Here is a 27,604-nt window from a genome sequence, read left to right as displayed (position 1 = left end):
AGCAAGAGTTGTGTCATAGCTATAACAATTGTGGCAGGGTGCTCCATTAACATTAGTTTTCTATATTTTGACCGGTTATGGTTTTCTATAGTGGTCTCCTGTTGAAAAGTTTCTTTGATGAGAGCTACACTTATCTGTGGATATAAGGCTAGATATTTAGAATTCAGTTAGGGATTGTGCTGCCTTAGTAAAGTAGCAGTAGTATGTTCTCTTGTAAGATGCACAACCCTCATTATCCTTTGGTGGTTGGGTAGGTTGCCAGAAAAAAGGCATGATTGCCCTTCTGTTGAATAGGACTTAATTCACATTAGAGAGCTTGGTTGCCACTAGGATATGAATGACACAATAGGGTTATTATTCATGCTGACTGTTGTTGCAGTTAGTAGATATTGCATCCAGGTAGCACTGTTGGTTGTTTTCCTCCCTTAGAACAATGCACATCACCTATCAGTACTGTGAAAGCTAGGCCTCAAGGAGGAGACCTTCAGTGTTGGGATTAAAGGTGTGTGCCGCCATGCCTAGCTACTACATGTAATTTATCCATCATCAAAGAAGCTTTTGCAGCAGATGGAGACTATTACAGAGAGTCACACCTGGTCATAAGGGAGAAATACATAAGGGAGAATATACCTACAATGCAATCCAAGGCCTAAAGCTCAGGGAGCATGAGGGAAAAGAGGGTTGGAAGATTGGGCTATCTAGTCTCAGATTCTTGGTCACCCAAACACTGTCAGGTCTAAGCTCCATCTCATGGGGTGATATTTTACTCAAAGCAGCTATTTGCTTGTTACTCCCTCGAGCTTAGTGCCACCATTGCTCTAGCATGTCTTGCAGGAAGGATACCACTGTAGACCAAAGGTTTTGTGGCTGGATTTGTGATTTCTCTTCTCTTTTGGTGGTATGAAGAGTAGTTTCCTGTACCAAAGATGCTAGCACATGAGGGGCAAAGGTTCTATGTAGGCACCAATTTGACTTCTGTATGTTCAATGAAATCATGTAGCTGTTATCTTCAGCAATGGAGGCTTGACATTAGCTTGTGAAGAGAAAACTGTTTTGCCAAATGTCTGGGTTATTTGGCGGTTTTCATGGGAATCCTTTTGACCAACAACTCAATTAGGTGTAACCCAGTCCCAGGATTGGAAGCTTCATTTGATGGCAAGAGATGTCCAGTTGGCAGGGGTCAGCGGTGGGGCCACTGTCTCATCTATTATTTCATCCTTTCATTGAGAGCTCCTTCATATACATATGTATATGTTTTAGGATGCTTCTACTGTATTAGTTTTCCATAGTACACCACAAATTGCTCTTAATTTTGATTGTCTCACCCTTCCTTGTCATCTTCTCTCTTCTCCTATCCACTTGATCTTCTCATTCCAGCCCCCTCCATCCATACATAACAATCTATTCTATTTCTCTTTCCTAGGAAGACCTATCTGTCCTCTCTAGTCCCTTACACTATACCTAACCTCTGTGATTCTATGGATTGTAGTTTGGTTATCATTGAGTTGATAGACAGCATCCACATCTAAATGAATACATACCATATTTGTTTTTCTCGTTCTGGGGTGCCCCACTCTGATTTTTTTTTTCTAGTTCCATCCATTAGCCCACAGGCTTTACGATTTCTATTTTAATGGCTGAGTAGTTGAGTAATACTCCATTTGTAAAGAAAATCTGTCAATTTTTCTTTATCCATTATTCTTTTGAAGAAAAACTAGGTTATTTCACATTTCTGTCTATTATAAATAGCGAAAGCAATGAACATACCTGAACAAGTATCTCTGTGGTAGGATGAAGCATGCTTTGTATATGTGACCAAGAGTGTTACAGCTGGATCTCCAGGTAGATGGATTCCCGCCTTCCCAAAGAACCACCACATTGATTTCTGTAGTGGTGTATATGCTTGCACTCCCACCACACTGATTTCCATAGTGGTGTATATGTTGCACTCCCACCACACTGATTTCCATAGTGGTGTATATGTTGCACTCCCACCACACTGATTTCCATAGTGGTGTATATGTTGCACTCCCACCACACTGATTTCCATAGTGGTGTATATGTTGCACTCCCACCACACTGATTTCCATAGTGGTGTATATGTTGCAGTCCCACCACACTGATTTCCATAGTGGTGTATATGCTTGCACTCCCACCACACTGGTTTTCATAGTGGTGTATATGTTGCACTCCCACCACACTGATTTCCATAGTGGTGTATATGTTGCACTCCCACCACACTGATTTCCATAGTGGTGTATATGTTGCACTCCCACCACACTGATTTCCATAGTGGTGTATATGTTGCAGTCCCACCACACTGATTTCCATAGTGGTGTATATGTTGCACTCCCACCAGCAATGCAGGAGAGTTCCCTTTGTTCCACATCCTCGCCAGCATGTGCTGTCATTTGTTTTATTGATCTTAGCCATTCTGGCAATATTTCGATGGAATCTCAAAAGTACTTTTAATTTGCCCCTTCTTACTCGCTAAGGATATTGAATATTTCTTTAAGTGTTTCTCACTCATTTGGCTTTCCCCTACTGAGAATTTTCTGTTTAAATCCATAACCCATTTTAAAATTAGGTTATTTGTTTTCTTGATATCTAGGGTTTTTAGTTCATTATTTTAGATATTAACCTTCTATCAGATATATAACTCCCATTGTGTAGGCTGACACTTTGACTGACACAGTCCTTTGCCGTACAGAAGATTTTAAGTTTCATGAGATCCCGTTTATTAACTTTGATATTAGTGTTTTTACTAACAGTGTTTAGTCTAGAAAGTATTTTTCTGTACTAATGAATTCAAGACTATCCCTCACCTTCTTTTCTATCAGGTTCAGCGTATCTAGTTTTGTGTTAAGGTCTTTGACCTACTTGGAGTTAAGTGGATGGTGATTAGGTATACATCTATTTGGATTCTTCGACATGCAGCTAATTTAACCAGCATTATGTGCTGAAAATGCTGTCTTTTTCCCTAGTGTGTATTTATACCTTATATATGTATGTATTTATAAATGTAAATTAATATATATATATATATATATATATATATATATATATATATATATATATTGCCCATAGGTGTGTTGATTTATGTATGGGTCTCAATTTGATTCCATTGATCAACATGTCTGTTTTTGTTCCAGGACCAAGATGTTTTTATTATAATAGCTCTGTCGTACAAGTTGAAATTGGGGATAAGGATACCTCCCATATTTCTTTGATTGGTCAGGGTTTTTAGCCTGGGTTTTTTTCTAAAGCTGAATATTTTTTGCTTTCAAGATCTGTGAAGAATTGTGTTGTAATTTTGATGGGGATTTCATTGAATCTGTAGATTGCTTTTGGTAGGATGACCATTTTTATTATATTAATTTTACTGATTTTCAAAAATAGTTTATTATAAACGTGCTACTGCTTTTTCTTCTGTAGGTATTTCATGATGTCGCATACAAAGCTAAAGACCGTAATGATTTAGTGTCGGGAATTGATGAGTTTCTGGATCAGGTGACTGTTCTCCCTCCTGGAGAATGGGACCCAAGCATCCGAATAGAACCTCCCAAAAACGTCCCTTCCCAGGTGAGTAGATGTGGAAACACTCTACAATTCTAATAGTTTGTCTTTTGTTTCTCTTTAAATTCATGCCCCTAAAATAATGCACTATATATAAAGTGTCAAATGATTTAACATATTCCAAAAGAGCAAAAACATTAATTAATAAAATGTTCTGTTTTGTTTTGTTTCGTTTTGTTCCAAGACAGGGTTTCTATATGTAGCCTTGGCTGTCCAGGACTCACTTTGTAGACCAGGTTGACCTCAAACTCACAGAGCTCCACCTGCCTCTGCCTCCCCCAAGCACTGAGATTACAGAGGTGTGCCATAGCTCCCAGCTTATAAAATGTTCTTAATGTGACCTAACACATTGGAAAATTTGGTATTTTGGATCATTAGCCTCTAAATAAGTCTTATGTGTCCAGAAATATTAATATTTCAGGTCCAAAATAAAAGATATTACATTGGTGAGATATTAAAGTTTATAATAGCATAAAATATGTTCTATGATGAAGCCCATGTTTTCAGTGTTCTGAAAGTTGACAATGATTAGGAACTTAAAGGAGGACTTTTGTAGAAACTCCCTATTACTGCTAATCACAGTGAAAATTGGGACAAGCTTTTCTTAATCATGATTCTTATGTTTGTATCCTTTCATGTAAGGTATATATATTTAAAAAATATGTCTATGAAAGTCAAATGTGTATTTTATCTGTCCTATATTACAGAAGTAAAAAAATAAAGAATATTGTTAATGCTTAGGGCATTTTCTTATGTCGGGCATGAGTGTTAAAAATGGTAGCCAAATGTCTGCAAAACTGGCTCTTCATGTTGCCTCTCAGTTCCTCTGGGCTCTGCTCCCACATCCTTTCATTTGGTGCCTTTGGTCCTTGGTCCTGCAGAGACTTGTTTCACTCGATATTCTGATGAAATTAGACATGGGCCTGCTGACCCTGTCCTGGACTTGGATTTTCAGATCAGTTAGAAGTGGGTAAATTGGCAAGTGTTTTACTGAGTCATGCGTTCGTAAAAAGGCCATGTAACTCCTCTGTCAGCATAAAAGCATAATACTAATATCTCAGGTCTGTGTTTCTATTTTGAAGTCGTTCTACCATTATTGAAATCCTTTTACTTTCCTTAACAATTGCCATTTTGTAGTTGTGTCACTGAGACCATATCATTTAAGTCCCTCCACTACTAAGGTAAAAGCAGCTGCTTAGAGAGTGATTGTAAGGGCGTCCTCATTTCTCTACCCATAAATGCCTCAGCACTAATGATACAGGAAACACATGCCTCGGCACTAATGATACAGGAAACACATGCCTCGGCACTAAAGATACTTGAAACACACGCATCAGCACTAATGATATTGGCAATGGCATCATGATGCTTTCTAAAGTAACATGGTTAAACCTTTTACTAATGATATTTGGATGAAGTTATTGAAACTATGAAGCAAACTTTGTAATTCACTCTACCACCAACTAATCTTTAAAGGTTAAATTATTTTTAAAGTATTCTACTTTTGAGGAATGGCCTTTTTCAGACAACGAGAAAGATAGTAAATCTGTATTTTTTTTTTTAGGAGAAAATAAAAATGAGAAAATTCCAAGTATTGGAATTAAGCATTCTAGTATCTAGGTTCTGTCATTGTGTATTTGTTTGACCTTGAATAAATGCTTTACTCTCTCAGTATTGATTCTTTGTTTCAAAACTGCTCTACAGAATTTCTTCGATAAATAAAGAATTCTATAGTGATGCTTCCTAATCAACTAGCTACTGTTAAATGCTAGTAATGTAGCTAGTGCAATTAACAAATTTAATTTTTATTTTAATTAGTTTAAATTTGTATAGCCAAGTGGTTAAGGGCTATTATATTAGATAGCAAGATTTTATACAGTGAGTACGAATTATATATGTATTGTATACTTCATTAAAATATTAATATTTTAAAACATCATGTTATATTTAAATACTATATTGATATGAGGTGCGCTTTCCTTTATTAAGGGACCAAACTGAATTAGCATATATTAAGCACCTTTAACTTAGACTCATTTAAATAATGTTACCCCTCATCAAATAATTTCTGTAGTTTTCATTCTTTTGAGATGTACAGATGACAGCTTTTTTAAATACATTTCCCTTCCAATTAAAAAAACCTGTCATCTCAAGAGATCCGCCTGAAATTGTTCTTTATCCTTTTTTGTCAGTCATTTTAATCACTTTCTTACATGCCTTCATCATTTTTGGTTTGTTTGTTTGTTTGATTGATTTTCATGTCATGTGCTTGGTTGTCAAAACCAACAACTCTATGAGGATTAAACTTTCTTATCTCTACCCACACTGTTCTGGCCAAAGTGGAAGGAAAAACTATGGCTTCATTGACTAGCTCCCATCATCTAATGATCATATGGCTCAAGTGAGCCTTTAATGCTGCCTGCTCACTTTCCCATCCTTCCCAGTTGTTCTAAGTGACTATTTCACACACGTTTTGTCTCAGAATTTTAGCATACCCTCTGTAACTCTTGATGCTACATGTTTGCTCTTTCTCACTTTCATGGATTCTGAGTAGCACACTCTTTTGTCAGCTCAGCCTTCCCTACATTGGAAAGTCAGCATTTCAGTTGCATACCAAACCCCATCTGTATTCATCTATTAGAGGACTTTGCTCTGCCAAAACTCCCACTCTCATCATTATATTAGTCCGTTGTTCTGTGTTACATCACTCTGTTAACGTACCGTAAACTCAGAATCTTTTATAAAGTGACTGCTTTGTATCATTCCTATTGGCAGTCACTTACACATTTCGTTTTTCTTTGCAACAGAATGTCATAGAGCAGTTCTCTATAGTACATGCCTCCATTCCCTTTCCTCCGCTTCTCTCTAAATACCTATCTCAGTAGGTTATCCCATTTGCTACACTAAAAAATTACCACCAGTGATATCCACAGTGATAAGAAACATGGTAATTTATTGGTCTATATTCCACTTAGCACATGAATTTCAACATTTTAGAGAACTGACAATGTCCTTTTCCTGGGTGTATTTTCTTTTTTTAGTTCCTAAAGAGCACAGTCTCTCGGCGCTTCCACAGTCTCGTGGGTCAATCCTTACCAGTCTCCTTGGTTCGTTCTTCCACTTCTCTCTGAGTTCTTTGTGTTGAGACTAACACTTAGACCAAGACCCTGTATTCTCTATTCATGTCTCCTTCTATATTTGCTCATGTTCTTGGTAATTCTGTTCAATATTAGAATTCCAAACCTTTTTCCGAATTTATTTTTAAACTGAACTCACGCGTTATTCATCTGCCTATCCTGTGTCTCTGTCTGAATATTTTGAAAGTTTAAGCCAAATTGTATATAGTCTCATTTCTTTATATCTCTTTATTTTTGTAATTACAACTTTGAGACAAGAAACATAGGTTTCCAGGAGTATATAAGGATCTCTGAGCTTTCCTCAAAATCAATTGTATTTGTATCTTCCAATCTTAGCTAATTGCTAAATACATTCTTATAATTGATTGGGCCCAAACAATCCATTATTTCAGTTTATACCTTATATCTATTCTTTCAGAGAATTCTTATGGCTTTGTCTTCTATCTTTCTCCATAATTATACTATTTATCACTGTGACCATCTTGATTCAACCTTCTATCATTTTTCTCCTAGATTTCTGAAATAGATCCCACACAGGTTGCTTTATTCTATATTCAATAATCTCTCCTCAACCTCATAAAGTAATTCCAATTTTGTTACATCATTTCTCCCCTCAAAACCTTGTAAATATTCCTCCTTTGATAGGGAATAAAAGCAAGATAGATACACTGGCTGACTAATTCTCTATAACCATCACCGCCCCTTTCTTCTGTGGCTTTATCTCTGCTACTTTCTTATTCCTGGTATTCTTCAAACCTTCCAGGCATTCTGCTTCTTAAGACTACAGCACTACCTGGTCTTCTTTCCTTGGTGTCCTCTAGTTATTCAGCATGTCTGATTCTCTTGCCTCCCTCAGGTTTTCCTATGTGACTTTTTCCATGGGGCCTCTTTGAAAACTCCATTTAAAGTTTATGCTCCTTCCTTCCCTTCCAGTCATCTTAGACACCTTGTGCTCTGTGCAAAGTTTTCTTTTTTTCATAGGTCTCCTTCTTTCTAACATACTGTATAATTAAATATTTAATTTTTAATTTTTCTGTATTTTCTATGAGTATATATGTTCCATAGGACTAATTTTTCTACTGGTATACTTTAGGCGTCTATAACAAAAAAAAAAAAAAAAAAATCAAAATACATGTGTTTGTGTCAGAACTCAAAATAGATTTTATTTCCTCAGAATATTTATTGATGTTATTTATGGTCATTATAATTTTCAATGTTTTTTTTACTCCTTGAGCAAACATGTGCCTTAGAATAGTTAATATTTTAATTATTTATAATCTATTTTATTAAGATATGGCTTTTTAAATGTATAAAACAAAAGTAAATTATCCAAAAGGGATTATTTCGACAGATAGCCAGATATTATCACTTTTTTTCTAAGTGCTATAGAAGCTGTGACATATTTCCCTAGGTCATTGGAAGTAACTAATGATGGCCATCCTTAACTCACTTTATAATGTTTTATATTTACCTGTGAAGATAAGACCTTCACCAGTTGAAATATATCTTTTCTTCTATATTTACTTTAGTGTATCTTTTCATAGCCTTTTGAAATTGAAGAACTACTAAATAGTGAACTTTCCTATATTGTGTTTAAAACAAAAATACATTTTATCATACATGAAACATGTATCATTCTATCTAAGTGTCCCGTTGTGTATAAGATAAACTAACACATCAGTTTTGTGCTGCATGTTTATACCAACTGTAGTTTGGAATGACAGCCAAGAACAAGTTTTTCTCTCAAGTACAACTTTTATTGTACAACTTAAACTCTCCTTGTCATTCTTTTAAGTACTTTTGTACACGTTGACATGATCTAAGATGATAAGAGGTAGCATTTTAGGGAGGGCCTTCTGTTTTTTTTTTTTTTTTTTTTTTTTCCTTTAAAATAACTCAGTCACTAGCAAAGAAAGTGGAATAAATCTAAGGGAAAATACTTAAACTTCAGTTAATTTGTCATTGCTTCAAATAGAATTTTCCTTTTGCTGTAATATTGTGTCTATGAGTCATGAAGATTTATAGCATAAATTATCCTTTTCTAAAAAACATGATCTAGAGGAATGGAAAGAATGGTACTTAAAAATAGTAAAATGGTAGACACTTTGCTCTTTTCTCTGTCTTTTGTGATATAAATTGGATTCATGCCATTGACATGATAGACAAATACCTCTCCAGTGAACTGTGTGCCCCAACCCTAGCATACTGACATTTTCTGCTTACTTTTCAAGTATAGCATCTATATCAAGGCATGAAGCAAAATTACTGCCAGGTGTAAGATTTTTTTAAAATGCCCACGCATTGTTTAGTTCATCCATACTGTGAAATCGGTACTGTCGTCCTCCCCAGTGATGAGGGATGGGGTGCATTTTCAAAGGTTAAATAGCCACTAAGTCACAGAACCATGGTCTTAGCCATTCTATACATGGCTTCAAGAGGGAAGAGAGGATTTACTTTTGTAACTAAATTCTGGCACATGCAACAAACTATGCACCAACCAAAATTCCCTGCAGGAGAAGAGGAAGATTCCTGCTGTGCCAAATGGAACAGCAGCTCATGGGGAAGCTGAGCCACATGGGGGACATAGTGGGCCTGAACTCCAGCGAACTGGGAGGTGAGTGAAAGCCATTTGTATGGGACTTTAAATGGTGTGTCATTCTTATCTGTCAGGAATTGTTGTTTCAAGATCTAATTTATTCTACACTTTTAATATTACTCTTTGAGAGTGAAATGCCAATTAATTTGATTTCTCTGAAATGAATAATGATTGTCACTACTGTTAAAGCAGGACAGTGGCTACACCATTCCATTGCATTCTAGTCTTTCATTTTATGAAGCATAAAATGCTTTCACAGAGTCTTAGAATGAATAAGAAAACTGTCAGTTGACACTTCCAAAATAGCTTGTTGAAAGCTTCAAGGTTCAAGACAGAAATAAAACTAAATACCAAGAATTAAGTCCTGTAGACCTTTCCTCATTAGATGCTAGTAGGACGTATATAATGGTATTTTTTATTATTATGCTTGTTATTTGAAAGAGCTATATGATTTGTTTTTCTAATCACACACCTTTGAAGAGATGAAAGCTTCAATTTATTTCATAAAATGTTTTTATGGGTTTTTGACAGCTTGTCTTTCTGCAAGCGATGTGTGAGGAGAAAATCAGAACCCTTGGGTGGAAGTCTCTTCAGGGAGCTTGTGTGGACAGCCTCCCTATAATTAAAGACAATTGCCAAGGCTTTGTAGGATTGGTGGCCCTCCCCTCGGGCCATTTTCTGTACTGCTTGCAGTATGCCTGCTGCTGACTTTCCAGTTCCTGACAGCTCTGCATTTTAGTTCTCCTGTGTTTTCCCTCTATTCCTGTGTGTCTGAGGAAATGTCCTTTACCATCTTCCTTGGCGTCACTTACTTTTAGATGGTTCAAGTTTTTCCTTTGCCCTTCCCTGGAAGCTTTATTACTCATTCTGTTTGCTTTCATACTTTCAAATACAGTCTTTTTTTAATTTTTGATGGTATATATTTCTTTTTCTCTCAGGTGTAACATGCCACATAGCTTAGATTTTTTTTCCAAGATCACTTTTCCTTACTGCTTCCTAAATCCTCCCAGGTCACCAATATCCGGTATCTTCGCTTCTCCAGAGTTCTCCCACAGATACTGTTGCTGACATGACTTGAAGTATCCATTACTCATCTGCTCTCCTGGAATTGCTGGTGTACATCTGGGCTGCTCTTGCACTGTTCTTCTGTAATGAACTCCCACTTCTGGATTTAGATCTTTACCAATAAAAGCACATTTATTACACAGCTATATAACTATTCAGACTAATGTATGCTCTAATAAGTGATTAATTACAAAGCAGTGGTCTAATATAAAATACTATCAAACTATAAATATTAATTACTAATTAATAGCTCATAACTATCTAAAAATATTTTTAGAACTAGGTAGGGTATAAATAATAAATGAATGCATAGCTTAGTAGAATAAATCTAATTTGAACTGTGACTTTGACAAGAAATATGTTATTCAGAAATAAAAACTACACAGAATTTACATGCATATGTTTGGCCAAACACAGAGGGACCTTATGTGAGGTTTGTATATGTGTGTATTCCACACGTTCTCTGGAAGCATCTTTGAGTCCTTCTGTCTCAGAATTTTATTCTTAATCCTTTATGGTTGAAGAAAATCACTAGAAAAACAGTGATTTTACTCTCATATATCACCAGATAGTTATTAATAGACAATTATTATGTCTTCCTCAGATCAGGGCCATTAAAAGCTGGTGAGATTGCTCAGTGCCACACCTGGCTACCTGAGTTAGCCCTAGAACACACATGGCAAAGAGAGAAGTGACTCCTTCGAAATTGTCCTCTGACAAGCCTCACAAATATACACACAACAAATAAACACATTTTCAATAATTCTGAGTATAAAATAAAAAATTTAATTTTTATGATCCAAGAACATTCACCATATGATCAGATTTTAGCAACCTCATGGTTTTTGCTTTATTATTTTTTTCATACAAGGTCAAACTCACAACCCTGCCTCCTGCCTCTGGAGTGTGGGCTTATTGGCATGTGCCACCCTGTCCAGCTTTAAAATATTTTTTAACCATTAACCTTTACATGGGAAGCATATTGTATTCTTACTTTAAGATCACATCTTTATTCCATGGAGTAAAATGAACTTTCAGTATCAAATGTTAAATCTGAATGTTGCTATCAAATATTCAAATAATGAGACTCCCTACTTGTTACTGTTTTCATTCCAATGCATTAAAGGATGATAGTGTTCACATTTTAAGCATAAATTTACAATCGCAAACTCCTGAACCAAAACCAAAACCCTTTGAAGTGTTTCAAAGTGTTTCTCTTTGTCATGTTTGGAATAAGTGAAATATTTCCATAACAGGTCGTTATTATCTTATAATTGACAGGGTTGGGAATATGTGTGGGAAATAATTGGTCAAAATGACATTTAACTAGTTTGATTATATTAGGTTAACTTCATAGTCTCCTAAAAGTAAAAAAACAATCTCAGAGTCTCCCTGTCTCCATTGAATGTTGTTACCCACATTGTCATTTAGTTGTTTTCTCAGATGGTCGTTTTTATTACAGAGGGGCTTGGTGACTGGAGTTATGGTTAAACACAGCCTTATTCTCTTTAGAGTGATCTTTACAAGTAGCATGTACCAAGACCAATTGTCTCTCTGTCTCTTGTTTCTGTTATCCTAAATTAGCGTAAATATTATAAGAGTGTAAATAGTGTAAATATCCTAAAAAGTGTAAAATGTTTTTTAAAAACACACACACTTCCAAGGTTGACAGTGAAGGCCTGAGTTTAGCGTCAATAAAGGAATAACACAGAGATTTGAATAACCATGAAGCTCATTATTTGAAATTTGATTGCTGAATCCCTGACTCTTGCTTGGGAAAGCCTGATTTTTTTTTTTTTTTTTTTTTTTAGTTGTAGGAAGAATATATGGGGTATTGTAGTAGTGCAAAGCTGTTCCTGTAGGTCATCATAATAAAATGTGGTAGTCTAATATGGGTCTCATCTCTGCTGATGGAAAATTTTACTGTGACCGGGCAACAGAGCAATGCTCTTTTTAACTTACATGCTTTTTATCTTTGGGTTTCACTATTGTGTTTTCCCCCCCATGTCTTAGGATTTTTGGGGGACTTATATTAGATATCAAAAGAAAAGCTCCATTCTTCTGGAGTGACTTCAGAGATGCTTTCAGCCTGCAGTGCTTAGCATCTTTCCTGTTTCTCTACTGTGCGTGCATGTCCCCTGTCATCACATTTGGAGGACTGTTGGGAGAAGCAACCGAAGGTCGAATAGTATGTATGATGATTTTCTCTGAGCTTTGAGAGCCGTAATCTGCCTTTAAGATGCGTAGTTATGCTAGCGAGCACTGGATCTTGGATTGCGAGGAGAGCTTTGATAGCAGGGTCCAGAAGATAAAATTTCTATGAAGTTCCTGGGTGGCTAGTGGATCTGGTGGTCTCAGAGTAGAATGACTTGGAAACACTAATTTTTGAGTAGTATAAAAGGCCTGATGGCATACCCCTTGATCCACAATTCTAGATCAATTTTTAGATTGAGTCAATTTTTCAAAAAATCCGACACTGATTCTGAAAATATTTAAATATTTTGTAAAACAGTAAAAAATGAACTAGGGGGCTGGAGAGGGGGGCTCAGAGGTTAAGAGCACTGGCTGCTCATCTAAACATACTGAGTTCAATTCCCAGCACCTACATGGTTGGTCACAACCATCTATGATGAGATCTGGTGCCCTCTCCTGGCCTGCTGTATATCTATTACTGTATAAGTAATAAATAAATAAATGTTTTAAAAAATGAAGCCAGAAGGTATAGATTATACTTCCCAGTTACTGATACAAAGAGTCTACCCTCACTGGCTGTTTTCTCAGCCTTGTTTCCCAGAGTTTCTAAGAATAGCATGGGGAAGGGTAAAGGTGTAAACCAATATATCTGAAATGTTTATACCTATTATGATGGCTACCTGTGTAGCTTAGTAATGGATCCATTCATATTTTCCACAGAGTGCAATCGAATCACTCTTTGGAGCATCTATGACTGGGATAGCCTATTCTCTTTTTGGTGGACAGCCTCTTACCATATTAGGCAGTACAGGACCTGTTTTGGTGTTCGAAAAGATATTGTTTAAATTTTGCAAGTAAGTATTGTTACTCTTGCCTACTATATGCTTTTTCATTGCTTTTTCTCTGCTCAACATTATCACTTTTGGAGGTCTGTGGGGAGAAGTGAAATGGGCTGGTATGATTCAGTTTGCCGTTTTTGTCTCTCAGTGGAAATGCAGGAAAAGTTAAAATATTTGTGCATGTACTGTGTATATAATATTTATAATAAACAAGATTCAATTTTAAGCGTTGAGAAACCTCCATTATTTTGTCCCCTTAGATTTCTCTATAGACAATCTTGAGTTCAGAGACTTACAGGCTGTGAAGTTACTTACTTTCACTTCCTGAATCGGGCTTATTTCCAGTTGTTTAAGCGGTGGCAAGCTGTAAAATAACCTTTTTCCTACACTCTATTTTTCCTAGAGAATATGGGCTGTCGTACCTGTCTTTACGAGCCAGCATCGGGCTTTGGACTGCAACCCTATGTATCATACTTGTGGCCACCGATGCAAGTTCCCTTGTCTGCTATATCACCCGGTTTACTGAAGAAGCTTTTGCTTCTCTCATTTGCATCATTTTTATCTATGAAGCCCTAGAGAAGCTGTTTGAACTCGGAGAAGCCTATCCAATCAATATGCACAATGATTTGGAGCTGCTGACACAGTACTCGTAAGTCCCATTCCCTCTCTTGGCTGCCAGGTTTTCCTTTTCACAAATACTGCTACTGTTTAAGAAATGTGAAGACCTTACTCAGCAGAGAGTGAGCCTTACATTGATTCATGACCTACATCCTGGCTTCAGAGCTGAGTAGGATTTTAAGTCATCAAATCAGCCACACATCTGATTCTTGGGTTCTCATTACAACATCTCTGCCAACAGCATCGTTCTAAAGCTCTGTTTGTCAAGTGTTTCATAAAATAAACACATAATTAACCAAGTCAATATAAATACAGATTGGTTCTGTTTTTCCAAACTGTATCATTTTACTCTGCTTTTAAGTTCAGATTTAAAGTAACTAAGTGAAAGAAATTCTTAGAGTCTACGTTGTATTTGTTTGATGTTTGAAATTGTGATTAAAGGCTAAAAACACTTAACTTTAATTTTTACTTTAGATATTTGTGATAAAATAGTTAAGTATTAATAGCTGAAGATGATGGTACAGTTGAAGACTGAAGATGAATTGGACCTTTCTAATTCATCTAATTCATCAGAAATCAAGAGTGCTATAGCCCTGCACCTGTAGAGTGTATGTGGTCATTAAACAGGAATTTATTTAATTTTAGTGTTTTTGTCCCATTTACATGTGGAATTTCACAGAGCAAATGTTTGAAGTGATGTGGTCCTCATCAGACACTTGTAACTTTTGTTCCAGCCACCAACACCAGTTAGATATAGCTCAAATATTTTAAATATTTATTGCTAAAATTTCAATGTCAAAATTACATAATAGTTTAGTGTTATAACTCTTAAAGAGTGAGACAATGATGTTTTGTTAAAATTAATGTGGTTCTTAGTATTTACTTTTTTTTTTTTTTTTTTTTTTTTGGCCTTCAGAGAAAGCTTAAAACAAATTACTTCTATTTGGAAACAAGAAAATTCACATTTTACATGTAAAATAATTTTCCCAATGAAAATAAATATTGGTAGTATTGTAAATACAGCCATTAAGGAAATAAGTGGATGTCAAGGACACCCAGGAAGAGGCAGATAGTAAGTAATTTGATCAGAATCAGTGGTAACACAGACACATGCTAACATTACTTTTAAAAATTGATTGGTTGACTAATCAGTCAGGAGTGGTGCATATACTACAATGCATGTATGGCAATCAGAGGACAACTTGGAAGAGTCTTTTTTTCTCCTTCTACCACTTGTGTTCTAGACACGGAACTCAGGTGCCAGACTTGGTGTAAGCACCTTTACCTGCTGAGCCATGTCAATGGCCATTAGTAACTTTATTGAAAATAAAGTAGAACTGAATTTAGTTATCTTTGTTAGATACACAACTATCTCCAGTGTGGTCTCACACCAGCAATAGCTTAATGCTAGTCACTATACTAGAAGCTTGAATAACCATAGTGAATAACAGTCTTACCTCAAAGTCTATACTTTGTGTAAGGGAACAGAGAGAGACAGAAAAATGAGATGAGTGCTGGTTTGAGTTATTGGTACAGAATGTTATGGTTCCACGTCAGATGAGGAACTCACTTTGATAGAAACTACAGAGGAAGGTATTGAGGAATAGGATAGATTCACAGATGACACCATGTCCAGGATGTCAGAGGTTCACTAAACCTTTAAAATGTTTGTCTGAAATCAGACTTTAGTGGAAGAACAAGCAATGCCACCAAGGTCTTATAAACTTGATACAGTTTTTAGTATACTGAAAAATATCGATAAGCTGTCAGCAAGAAAAGACGTAGAATAAATAAAACAGGAGAGCAGAGTGAGAAGCCACAAACTGCTCTTGCAAACTCAGGTGCAGATTCTTAGGTATTTAAACTGAAGACACAGTTGAATATCCCTGCATGCAGAGAGAAAAGTCTTAAGAAGTAACTAGTGAGCCTTAGATAATGTAACTAGTTTAAAGTTAGACTAATGAGGATTATTGCAGGCATATAGGTTTAAAAGGTTAAGGCAAAAGTGATGACAGTTGTAGAAGGCAAGAGATAAGAATGTATCACAGATTTTTACAAAAGAGATCCAACAAAATTGAGGATTGAGCTTTTTAAAACATCGTTAAGAAACAGTATTAGATTGAGAGAAAAGATAGAATAAGAAGCCATTTTGTCAAAAAATAAGAAAACAGAAGATGGCAAATAAATAGAAAAAGTATACCTAGGGCACTTGTGTGTCAAAAGAAAGAAAGAAAGAAAGAAAGAAAGAAAGAAAGGAAAGAAAAGAAAAACTATGCCTTTTGATAGGGCACGGAGATCATGAAAATGGCAATTTGTGATGGAAAAGAATCATTTTTGAAATGAGGAAATGGTAGCAGATTGAAGAAAGTCACAGAGATGTCAGGGGGGGGGGTGATAATATGGAGTTAGAGCTTTCACAAAGTCAAAAAAGGATGAGGTCCAGAAAGTGATACTGTTAATTAAAACTGATGACAAGAGGATGCCTGAGAATGAAACGCTTACCAGGCCTATGACCCTTGTTTAGCAAGGTGACAGCAAGAGGAGTGACCCAGGCCTTGATTTTCTCGTGTTTCCATCCCTGCTTCTTAAAAAAACAAATCTTTTTTTAAAAAATTAATTTTTGATTAGACTACAAACTTAGGTTTCATAATGGAATTTTCAAACAAAAATTGTTCTGTTGGCTGCCTTTCACATTCTTCTCCACCGCTCCCCCATTCCTTGTATGTTTCTTTCTTTTCTTTTTTTTTTTTTTTAATTTATTCTTGTTACATCTCAATGGTTATCCCATCCCTTGTATCCTCCCATTCTTCCCTCCCTCCCATTTTCCCATTATTCCCCTCCCCTATGACTGTTCCTGAGGGGGATTACCTCCCCCTGTATATGCTCATAGGGTATCAAATCTCTTCTTGGTAACCTGCTGTCCTTCCTCTGAGTGCCACCAGGTCTCCCCCTCCAGGAGACATGGTCAAATGTGAGGCACCAGAGTACGTGAGAAAGTCATATCCCACTCTCCACTCAACTGTGGAGAATGTTCTGACCATTGGCTAGATCTGGGTAGGGGCTTAAAGTTTACCTCCTGTATTGTCCTTGGCTGATGCCTTAGTTTGAGCGGGACCCGTGGGCCCAAATCTGCCTATCATAATTTTCTACTTGTAGGTTTCTAGGACCCTCTGGATCCTTCTACATTGCTATTCTCCCATGCTTCTCTCATTTAGAGTCCCAATAGGATGTCCTCCCCTCTGTCCCAGTTTCCTGTTAAGTGAAGGCTTTCGTGGGACATGCCCCTTGGGCTAGTATGCAGATATAAGTGAGTATATACCATTTGAGTCTTTCTGCTTCTTGGTTAACTCACTCATTATGATCATTTCTAGCTCAATCCATTTATCCACAAATTTCAGGAATTCCTTGTTTTTAATAGCTGAGAAAGAGCCACATTGCTTTCCAAAGTGATTGTACAAATTTGCACTCCCACTAACAATGGAGGAGTGTTCCCCTTTCTCCACATCCTTGCCAACATGTGCTGTCACTTGAGTCATTTACCTTAGCCATTCGGGTAGGTATAAGATGGAACCTCAGAGTCATTTTGATTTGCATTTCTCTGATGACTAAGAACATTTATTTGTTTCTCAGCCTTTCAATATTCCTCTGTTGAGAATTCTATGTTTAGCTCTGTTTCCCATTTTATAATTAGGATATTTGGTTTGGTCGTGTTTAATTTCTTGAGTTCTTTATATATTTTAGATATTAGCCCTTTGTCAGGTCTAGGGTTGGTGAAGATCTTTTCCCAGTCTGTAGGCTGTCATTTTCTTCTGTTAACAGTGTCCTTTGCCTTACAGAAGCTTTTCATTTTCATGAGGTCGAATTTATTAATTGTGGATCTTCATGCCTGAGCTGTTGGTGTTCTGTTCAGGAAGTTGTCTCCTGTACTAATGAGTTCAAGCCTCTTCCCTCATTTTTCTTCTATCAGATTTAGTTTGTCAGGTTTTAATTTGAGGTCTTTAATCCACTTAGACTTTAGTTTTGTGCAGAGTGATAAATATAGGTCTATTTGCATTTTTCTACATGTAGACATCTAGTTAGGCCAGCACCATTTGTTAAAGATGCTCTTTTTTCCATTGTATGGATTTGACCTTTGTCAAAAATCAATATCTATAGGTGTTTTGGTTTATTTCTGGATCTTGCATTCAATTTCATTGATCTACCACCTATTTCTATTCCAGTACCATGTTGTTTTTATTACTGTTGCTCTGTAGTATAACTTGAGATGCATGATGGTGATTTCTCCAGAAGACCTTTTATTGTACAGGATCGTTTTAACTATTGGTTTTTTTTTTTTTTGTTTTTTTGTTTTTTTGTTTTTTTCATATGAAATTGGGAATTGATCTTTCAGGGCCGGTAAAAAATCGTGTAGGAATTTTGATGGGAATTGCATTGAATCTGTAAATAGCCTTTGGTTAAGATGGCCATTTTTACTATGTTAATTCATCTGATCCATGAGCTTGGGAGATCTTTCCATTTTCTAATATCTTCTTCAATTTCTTTTTTTAGTAACTTAAAATTTTTTCATACAAGTCTTTTACTTGCTTTGTTAGAATTACAGCAAGATACTTTATATTATTTATGGCCATTGTGATGGGTATAGTTTCCCTAATTTCTTTCTCAGCCAGTTTATTATCCTTATACAAGAGAGCTACTGAATTTTTTGGGTTGTTGAAGGTGTTTATCAGCTGTCTCTCAGTCGAAGAATGGATTAAAAAAACTGTGGTACATTTACACTATGGAATACTGCTCAGTTATTAAAAACTAGGAAATCCTGAAATTTGCAGGCTAATGGACAGAACTAGAAATGATCATCCTGAAAGAGTTAACCCAGACCCAGAAAGATACACATAGTATATACTCACGTATATGTGGACACTAGCCCAACAGAGATGTCCCCTGAAAGTCTTCACTTAGTAGAAGATTGGAATAGATGCTGGGACTTCCTATTGGGACTCTAGGTGAGAGCGGTATAGGAGAATGGGGAAATAGAAGGATCCAGATGGTCCTAGAAACCTGCAAGAAGAACATCAAGGCTGGCAGGCCTGGATCCAGGAGGGTCTGCTTCAAATACTGTGCCAATCAAGGACAATGCATGCAGTAAACCTAGAATCCCTATCCAGATCTAGCCATTAGACAGCATATTCTCCACAGTTGTGTGGAAAGTGGGGACTGACTCTGACATGAACTCTGGTAACCCCTATTTGACCACTTTCTCGTGGTGGGGAGGCCTGGTGGCACTCAGAAGCAGGGTAAGCAGGCCACCAGGATGAGACATGATAGGCTATGGTCATATGGTGTGGGAGGAGGTCCCCTTCTTTCACAAACCTAGGGAGAATAGGGTAAAAGAGGGAAGAAGGGGGCAACAGTAAAGTACAAGTGAGGGGATAACAATTGAAATGTAATCTGAATAACTTACTTAAATTTCAAAAAAAAAGAAAAAAGGAAAAGGAAAGAATTGATATTAGGTCTTCTTTAAAAATCTGGTAGAATTTTGTAGTTAATCCATCTGGCCCTGGGCTTTTTTTTTTTTTTTTTTTTTTTTGATTGGGAGACTTTTGATGACTTTTGATGACCTTAAGACTTTCTATAGGAGATTTAGTTTGTTTACCTGATCTTGATTCAATTTTGGTAATAGGTACCTATTGAGAAAATTGTCTATTTCCTGTAGACTTTCAAATTTTGTGGCAGGCTTTTGGAATAGGACCTAATGATTTTTTGGACTTCTTTAATGTCTTTCCTTATGTCTCCGTTTTCATTTCTGATTTTATTGATTTCTATACTCTGCCTTTTAGTCAATTTGGCTAAGGGTTTGTCTATCTTATTGATTTTCTCAAAGAACCATCTCTTGGTTTTGTTGAATTGTCATCTTTGTTTCTAATTTATTGATATCAGCTCTGAGTTTCATGATTTCCAGCTGTCTATGCCTCTTTGGTGAGTCTGTTTCTTTTTGTTCCAGAGCTTTCAGGTGCATTGTTAAGTTGCTAGTATAGGATCTCTCCAGTTTTTTTTTTTTAATAAAGGCACTCAATGCTATGAACTTTCCTCTTAGCACAGCTTTCATTGTACCCCATAAATTTTAATATGTTGTGCCTTCATTTTCATTGAATTCTATGGAGTCTTTATTTTCTTTTTTTATTTCATCCCTTACCCAGCAATCATTTAGTAGGGAGTTGTTTAGTTTCCATGAGTGTGTAGGCTTTCTGTTGTTTCTGTTGTTGTTGAGTTCTAGTTTTAATCCATGTTGGTATGATAAATTGCAAGGGGTTATTTCTATCTTGTATCTGTTGAGGTTTGCTTTGTGACCAAGTATGTGGTCAATTTTGGTGATAAGAAGAAAGTATATTCTTTCATGTTTGAGTAAAATGTTCTGTAGATATCTTTTAGGTACATTTGATTCATGACATCTATTAGTTTCATTAAGTCTTCATTTAGTTTCTGCCTCAATGATCTATCTATTGGTGAGAGTGGTATGTTGAAGTCTCCCACTATTAATGCATGGGGTTTTGATGTGTGATTTAAGCTTTACTAATTTTTTTATGAATGTGTGTGCCATTTGGGGCATATATGTTCAGAATTGAGACATCCTCTTGGTGTATTTTTCCTTTGATGAGTATAAAGTATCCTTCCCTATATCTTTTGATTAGTTTTGGTTGAAAGTCTATTTTATTAGATATTAGAATAGCTACTCCAGCTTGTTTGTTGGGTCCTTCTGCTTGGAATACCTTTTTCTAGCCCTTTACTCCAAGGTAATGTTTATCTGTTTTCCTAAGATATCTTTCTTGTACGATGCAAAATGATGGGTCCTGTTTTGCATTCATTCTGTTAGCCTGTGTCTCCTTATTGGGGGAATTGAGGCCATTAATGTTGAGAGATATTAATGACTAGTGGTTATTGGTTCCCATTTTTTTGATGTTGGTAGTGTGTGTGTGTGTGTGTGTGTGTGTGTGAGAGAGAGAGAGGGAGAGAGAGAGAGAGAGAGAGAGAGAGAGAGAGAGAGAGAGAGAGAGAGAGAGAGAGAGATTCTTTTCTTTTGGTTTTGCTGATGTGAGGTTATTTTCTTCATTTTCCTGGGTAAAATTACCCTTCTTCAGTTGGAGTTTTTTTTCTGGTATCTTCTGTAGGATTAGATTTGTGGTTTGGTACTGTTTAAACTTGTTTTTTGTCGTGGAATATTTGTTTCCTCCACCTGTTTATTAAAAAATTGGCTGGCATAGTAATCTGGGTTGGAATCTGTGGTCTCTTACTGTCTGCATGACATCTCTCCAGATTCTTATGGCTTTCATAGTGTCTATTGAGAAATCAGGTGTAATTATGATAGTTTTGTCTTTATATGTAACTTGACCATTTTCTCTCACAGCTTATAATATTCTTTCTTTGTTATGTACATTTGGCGTTTTGATTATTATGTGGTGGGAGGATTTTATTTTCTGGTCCAATCTATGTGAAGTTCTGTAGGCTTCTCGTATATTTATGGGCATTTTTTTTTCTTTAGGTTAGAGAAGTTTTCTTCTATGATTTTGTTGAAAATATTTTCTGGGTCTTACAGTTGGGAGCCTTCTTTTTCTTCTATCCCTATTATTCTTAGGTTTGTTCTTTTCATAGTGTCCCAGATTTCTTGAATATTCAGTGTCAAGAGCTTTTTAGATTGAACATTTTTGACTGTTGTATTGATTTCTTCAATCATACCTTCTATGCTTGAAATCCTGTCTTCTATCTCTTGTATTCTGTTGGTGATGCTTGTGTCTGTAGTTCCTTTCCTCTTCCCTATGTTTTCTATTTTCAGGATTGTCTTGGGATGTGTTTTCTTCATTGTTTCTATCTCCATTTTTAGGTCTTGAATCTTTTTATTAATTTCCTTCTCCTGGTTGATAGTAGTTTCCTGTCTTTTGCAAATTTCTTTAAGTGATTTATTCAATTCTTTCATCTTTTTGTGTATTCCTTTTCTAGTTTGAGGGATTTATTTTCCTCCTTTAGGGCCTCTATCACTTTCATAATTTCATTTTTGAAATCCTTCTCTTGTGCATTAGATATGCTAGTGTCTCCAGTACTTGTGGTGGTGCTGGTTTCTGGTGGTATGAAACAGTCCTGGGAATTGTTGCTTGTGTTCTCACACTAACATCTTCCCATTGTGATGTCTCTGGTGTTATCAGGTTTTGTGGTCTCAGATAGTCAGAAGGTTTGAAGGTAAGTATAGACTATGGGGCTTTTGTCCTGCACGCTACTCACTTCTTTGGGTTCACTGTCTCTGTTGGCTCCCTGTTTATGACCCAGTTAGACCAGGCAGCTGGTGAGTGGGCAAAAAGGTATCAGAGCAAAGAGCTGCTCCTATAAGCTCGCCTGGTTCCTCTGGGCAGAGGGTAGTGGGACTTTGGTCCTGTGCCCAGCTCAACTCACCTCTTGAGTTCATTGTCTCTGTTGGCTACCTGTTTATGAACCAGGTATACCAGGTAGCTGGGGAGCAGGTGGAATGATACTGAGCAGAGAGCTGCTCCTGTGGTCCTGCTTGCCTCCTAGGGACAGAGGACAATGAGCCTGAGTGATACTGGTGTTTTTGCAGGGCAGGGTACCCTCTGAGCCCCGGAGGTCAGAAACTACCTTCCAGTCAAGCATGGGCTAGTCCTTGGAGCATGTGCCCTGTGCCTATTGGACCCTATAACTTTCTGTGGCTTTGCTGGGTGACCTGAGGTCAGATCCTCTTTTGTTCCAGACTATAGTGTCTGTTCTGTGCTAAAAGCCACCGATGCTGGTGGGTGTTTTGTTTGTTTTCTTGTTCGTTTGTTTTTGCAAGCCCATGCTCTCACCTTTAGAGTCTCACAAGAACACAAAGCTAAACAACCATAACACGTACAGTGGACCTAGCACAGACCCACACATCCTCCTTGATTGTCTCTTCAGTCTCTGTGATCCCCTATGAGCCCTGCTTAAATGATTAAGGGCATTAAGTTCCTTGGTGCAAGTGCAGTCTTCCTTGTCAGGATATCTCCCACCAACAACCAGCCATCAAGCAAACAGCAAAAGTAAACAGTAACTGGCAAAAGCAGCAGCAGCAGCAGCAGCAGCAGCAGCCACCAGAGCTCTGCTGGGGCTCAATCATTAATTACCCTCTGAAGAGTCCCCAGAATTCCAAACATAAGCTATTGTCAGCTTGCAAAATCATGCCCCTGCTAGAGCATGATACAAATCATAGCTGCTGTGGTCATTCTAAAGCAGGCCCATATCCCATACCTGGGATTGAAACAAAAACATATTTCCAACGTAACTATATTTTTAACGAAACCAAAATTCTTACCACATTCATGTAGTGTTCCTGTTGTTGCTCCTGGCTTGTTTCACTTAACATAATGACCATCCATGTTCAGACAGATGATAAATTATACTATTTTTGTGGCAGAATATCCTCTCTCTCTCTCTCTCTCTCTCTCTCTCTCTCTCTCTCTCTCTCACACATGTGTGTATACATACATATGTCTATAGAAATTTTCTTTACTCATTAGTTGATGTGCACATAAATTTGTTTTGTTTCATGATTCTTATGACTAGTTATATAACAAATATGAGGGTACAGATGTGTCTTTGACAGAGTGATTTGATTTTCTTTGAATATATGACTACTACTGATGGTATTGATGGATCATATGGCAATTCTGTTTATAATCCCATGAGATAATTCCACATGTTTTTCCACAATGATTTTGCCATTTTGCACTGCCATCAAATGAAGAGTTCACTTTTCTCCATCTTCTGGCCATATTCTTGTCTTTTTCATAGTATTCATTTCCTTTATAGTGAGGTGATTTCTCATTGCAATTAAAATTTGTTTGTGAATGACAGTTCTGTGGAGCATTTGTTCATACACTGATTGGAAGACATGTGTATATCTTTCTAGGGGAAAAACATAATTTATAGCTGTTGTCTACTTCTAAATTGGATTATTGAGTTTGTTCTGTATTTTGGTTATTATTACCTTGTTAAGAATATAGTTTAAAATAAGTTGTTCCTTTCTGATAGCTACTCCCTCCCCCCCATTGATTGTTTCTTGTGGTTTGTAGAAGCTTTATAGTTTCTTCATTTTTCTTGTGCTCCGTACACTTCAGAGTCACACACTAAATCCTTATTCATCACAATGTCTTGAAGTATTTCTATGTTTTCAAGTAGAAGTTTCATGTCTTTAGGTCTTTAATCTATTTTATTCAGCCTTTTGTATATGGTGAGAAGTTGGGGTTTAGTTTCAGCATGTATTGACCTAACTTATGCTAATGACAAAGTGCTATATCCAGGAGCAGTAGTGTCAAAATAGCTCATTATTCATGTGCTTTGTTGTCACCGTCCCTCTGAAGCAGAGCTGGTGTGTCCTCATCTTTTAACCTTTCGAGACCCTGGGAGCTGTGTAGATGCTAATGCACCTTCCTTAACAGTTTCTGCCAACAATTTGTTCCTCATGTATACTGTCAGCCCTTTTACTTCCCTAAAGGTATAGTTTGATTTACGGGCCTGAATAGAATTATCCTTCATACTTTCTTTTCTAAGGCAATGAGGAGACAGAAAGTTATACCGTTGCTCCATATTTAAAAGAGGGTTCTTTCCTTTAAAATGAACCAAATAGCCACATGTTATACACCAGATTTTGGAGAGAGAGAGAGAGAGAGAGAGAGAGAGAGAGAGAGAGAGAGAGAGAGACTATTCTTAGAGAGTTCACAGTCTATAATGTACTGACCCAATTTCTCTTTGCTTCTGAGCTGACCTAAATTTAAGGATGTATTCTGAAGAATTTAAAGTGATATTTAATGGTGTTTCAATTTACATTAAAATACCCCAGCATTGATACTGAGGTGATGTGAGTTTTCTGCAACAAAAAGCTGACGTACTAACCTAGAATCCAGCTAGCATTAAATCAGAGAAATTTTACTCTATAAAAAGCCTTCAGAAACTCTGTAATTTCCTCTGGATATTTTTGTTTTTCTATAATTTTATTTTTATTCAACTCTTAGGAAGCAGATAATGTTTGCTTTAAAACTAAGTTAGTGGCTTATGATTTACCAATACCAAATAAGGCCCAGTGGAGTAGAACTTATTTTCTAATGTAACTCCTTTTCCAATTTGATAGTGTGACCTCAGTGCATCATTCAGCTATATCTTTCCTTGGAGTTCATACAAAACTAATGTAATGCCAGTTTTGATGCTGTAGATATGATTTGATAGTTTTAATCAAGGTATCTGCCATTCCTATGGTGAAGTTTTATCAACTTATTTTGGTTCATGCAACATGCAGTGCACTGTTCCTTAATTCATTGCAGTTTTGCTGGGTGTTTTAAGGGTCACAGCTACTTACTTTGTAGCATTGTTCATCCTTAGAAGTGTTTCTCATAACTAGTATCAGTGGGAGGAAACTTTCTTAAACCATGGAGAGTAACATGCTAATTGCTCTGAACACGATACTTACAAGATATTTATTGACCTAGCCAGATTTGGTTAGTTCAGCATATTTTCCTATTTATAAATGCCCTTCTTGGTAATATAAGGAGTTCTGCCTACACATTTTACATTTATTAGTTAGCATATGGAAAAAAATCAAGTGGAAAGTGTGTGTGTGTGTGTGTGTGTGTGTGTGTGTGTGTGTGTGTGTGTGTAAGAGAGAGATTTTTATGTTGATTGAAAATGAATATTCTGTGCTGTGGCTTTTTAATTATGGATCAAAATACTATTTAAATTAAAAATATGCTTAGCTTCTACAAATAAATGATTCTGTAATTTTATATTTTGTATTAATATGTAATTGTTATAGACACTCTTGGGGACTAATTTAGTCAATAAAAATGCTTGAAAAAAAAAACTAAAGAAATCACAAACCCTTCCTGTTTGGTGCACAAAGGAGAACACTATTAATAACTACTGAGGAAATGGTGCAGCATCTGTAGCCCAAGGAACTAAACTTACTGGTAATGTTGAGAGGAGCTCTACCAAACGATGCTTTCCTGAAGACAGCCTTGGGCAACTGAGCAAGAGAGGCAGGTCACCTCCATCAGCCACGAAACAAAAACAAATGCTTCTGCATGAGGGCATTTGATTACACTGTTTACCTAATCACTCTGTGGCCATTTATACAAACAGGATTACTCAGAGAACTTGCTTTTCTGTGGGAAGCAAAGGATAGCAGAGGACATATTTTATAAAAAGTGCATTTTAAATGGACAGGTTCATCACTACAAGGCATTTTATTCTGTTTTTCAGAAATCACATGATCATCTCATTAGCTGCATAAAATGCTTTCTGACAAAAATCTTATATCTTTGTATGACTAAAGTCCTAGACAATCTAGGTACACAGAGTATATTTCAGCATAATAAAGGAAATATATGAGAAGCCCTCAGCCAACATCATGTTAAATGGAGAAAATCTCAAAGCATTCCTCCCAAACAAAAAACAAAAACAAAAACAAAAACAAAAAAAAAACAACAACAACAAAAAACAACAACAAAAAAAACAGAAACAAAAATGTTCACTCTCCCTGTTCCTAATATTGCTTAAGTATTAGCTAGATCAATAAAATGAATGAAAAAGTCAAAAGGGTACAAATGGGGGAATAAGTCAAATTACCCCTACGTGCAGATGATACAATTCTTTCTATAAAAGTACCTAAATACACTACCAGGAAACTACTACAGTTGATAAATATAATCAGCAAAGTAGTAGAGTACAAAGTTAACACTTAAAAATCAGTAGCTCTCCTATACACAAATGACGAACAATTGGGGGAATTGGGAAAACAGTCTCATTCACAGTATTTTAAACACAGAATCCAGAAACAATATCTTGAAATAAATTGAGCTAAGGAAGTGAAAGAAGTATAAAACAAAATCTTTAAGACATCAAAGAAAGTGATCATAGAAGAAACAAGAAGATGGAAAAACCTCCTGAATTCATAGTTCATAGATATAATATTGTGAAAATGGCCATACTACCAAAAGCAAATTATACCCTCAAAGTAGTCCCCATCAAAATTCAATCAAATTATTCACAGAAATTGAAAAAATAATATTGAATTCCAGAACTTCCATCTGGACACACACGAGAGAGAGAGAGAGAGAGAGAGAGAGAGAGAGAGAGAGAGAGAGAGAGAGAGAGAGAGAGAGAGAGAGAGAGAGACAGACAGACAGACAGACAGACAGACAGACAGAGACACAGACACAGAGAGAGAGACAGAGACAGAGAGACAGAGAGAGAGACAGAGAGACAGAGACAGAGACAGAGACACAGAGACACAGAGAACTGGTGGAGGTATCACTATTCTTGGTTTTAAGTTCATAGCCACAGAGCTATAATAACAATATAAAGAAAAACAATGATGTGGGAGAGAGGTGGTTCTTTCTTCTGCCTTATTTTTCCACTTGCTATTCCAGGGCCATGCGATAATCACAATAGTAATAATATCATATTGACAGTACAGAACACCTAACTAGTATTTACTTATGATGGATCCTGTCTTGGGGCTTTTGCCAATGTTCATTTGCTTGCTCTTGCTATAGCCTATGAACTTGATG

At 36.5% G+C, this 27,604-nt stretch overlaps 1 protein-coding gene across 5 annotated transcripts in view; it reads left to right on the top strand.

Annotated features, from left to right (window-relative positions):
* The window catches only part of Slc4a10 (solute carrier family 4 member 10), a 101,874-nt gene that overhangs the window by 22,336 nt on the left and 51,934 nt on the right, over positions 1-27,604 (top strand). For all 5 annotated transcript variants that reach the window (XM_051166176.1, XM_051166173.1, XM_051166175.1 and 2 more), the window contains 5 exons: positions 3,436-3,582; positions 9,227-9,327; positions 12,388-12,562; positions 13,288-13,421; positions 13,810-14,055. In XM_051166176.1, coding sequence (XP_051022133.1) covers positions 3,436-3,582; positions 9,227-9,327; positions 12,388-12,562; positions 13,288-13,421; positions 13,810-14,055 — 803 coding nt within the window. The remainder of the gene's footprint in view (positions 1-3,435; positions 3,583-9,226; positions 9,328-12,387; positions 12,563-13,287; positions 13,422-13,809; positions 14,056-27,604) is intronic.

Source organism: Acomys russatus, chromosome 24 (assembly GCF_903995435.1).
Source record: "Acomys russatus chromosome 24, mAcoRus1.1, whole genome shotgun sequence".
Lineage (NCBI taxonomy): Eukaryota > Metazoa > Chordata > Mammalia > Rodentia > Muridae > Acomys > Acomys russatus.
This window is presented reverse-complemented; position numbering and strand designations above follow the sequence as displayed.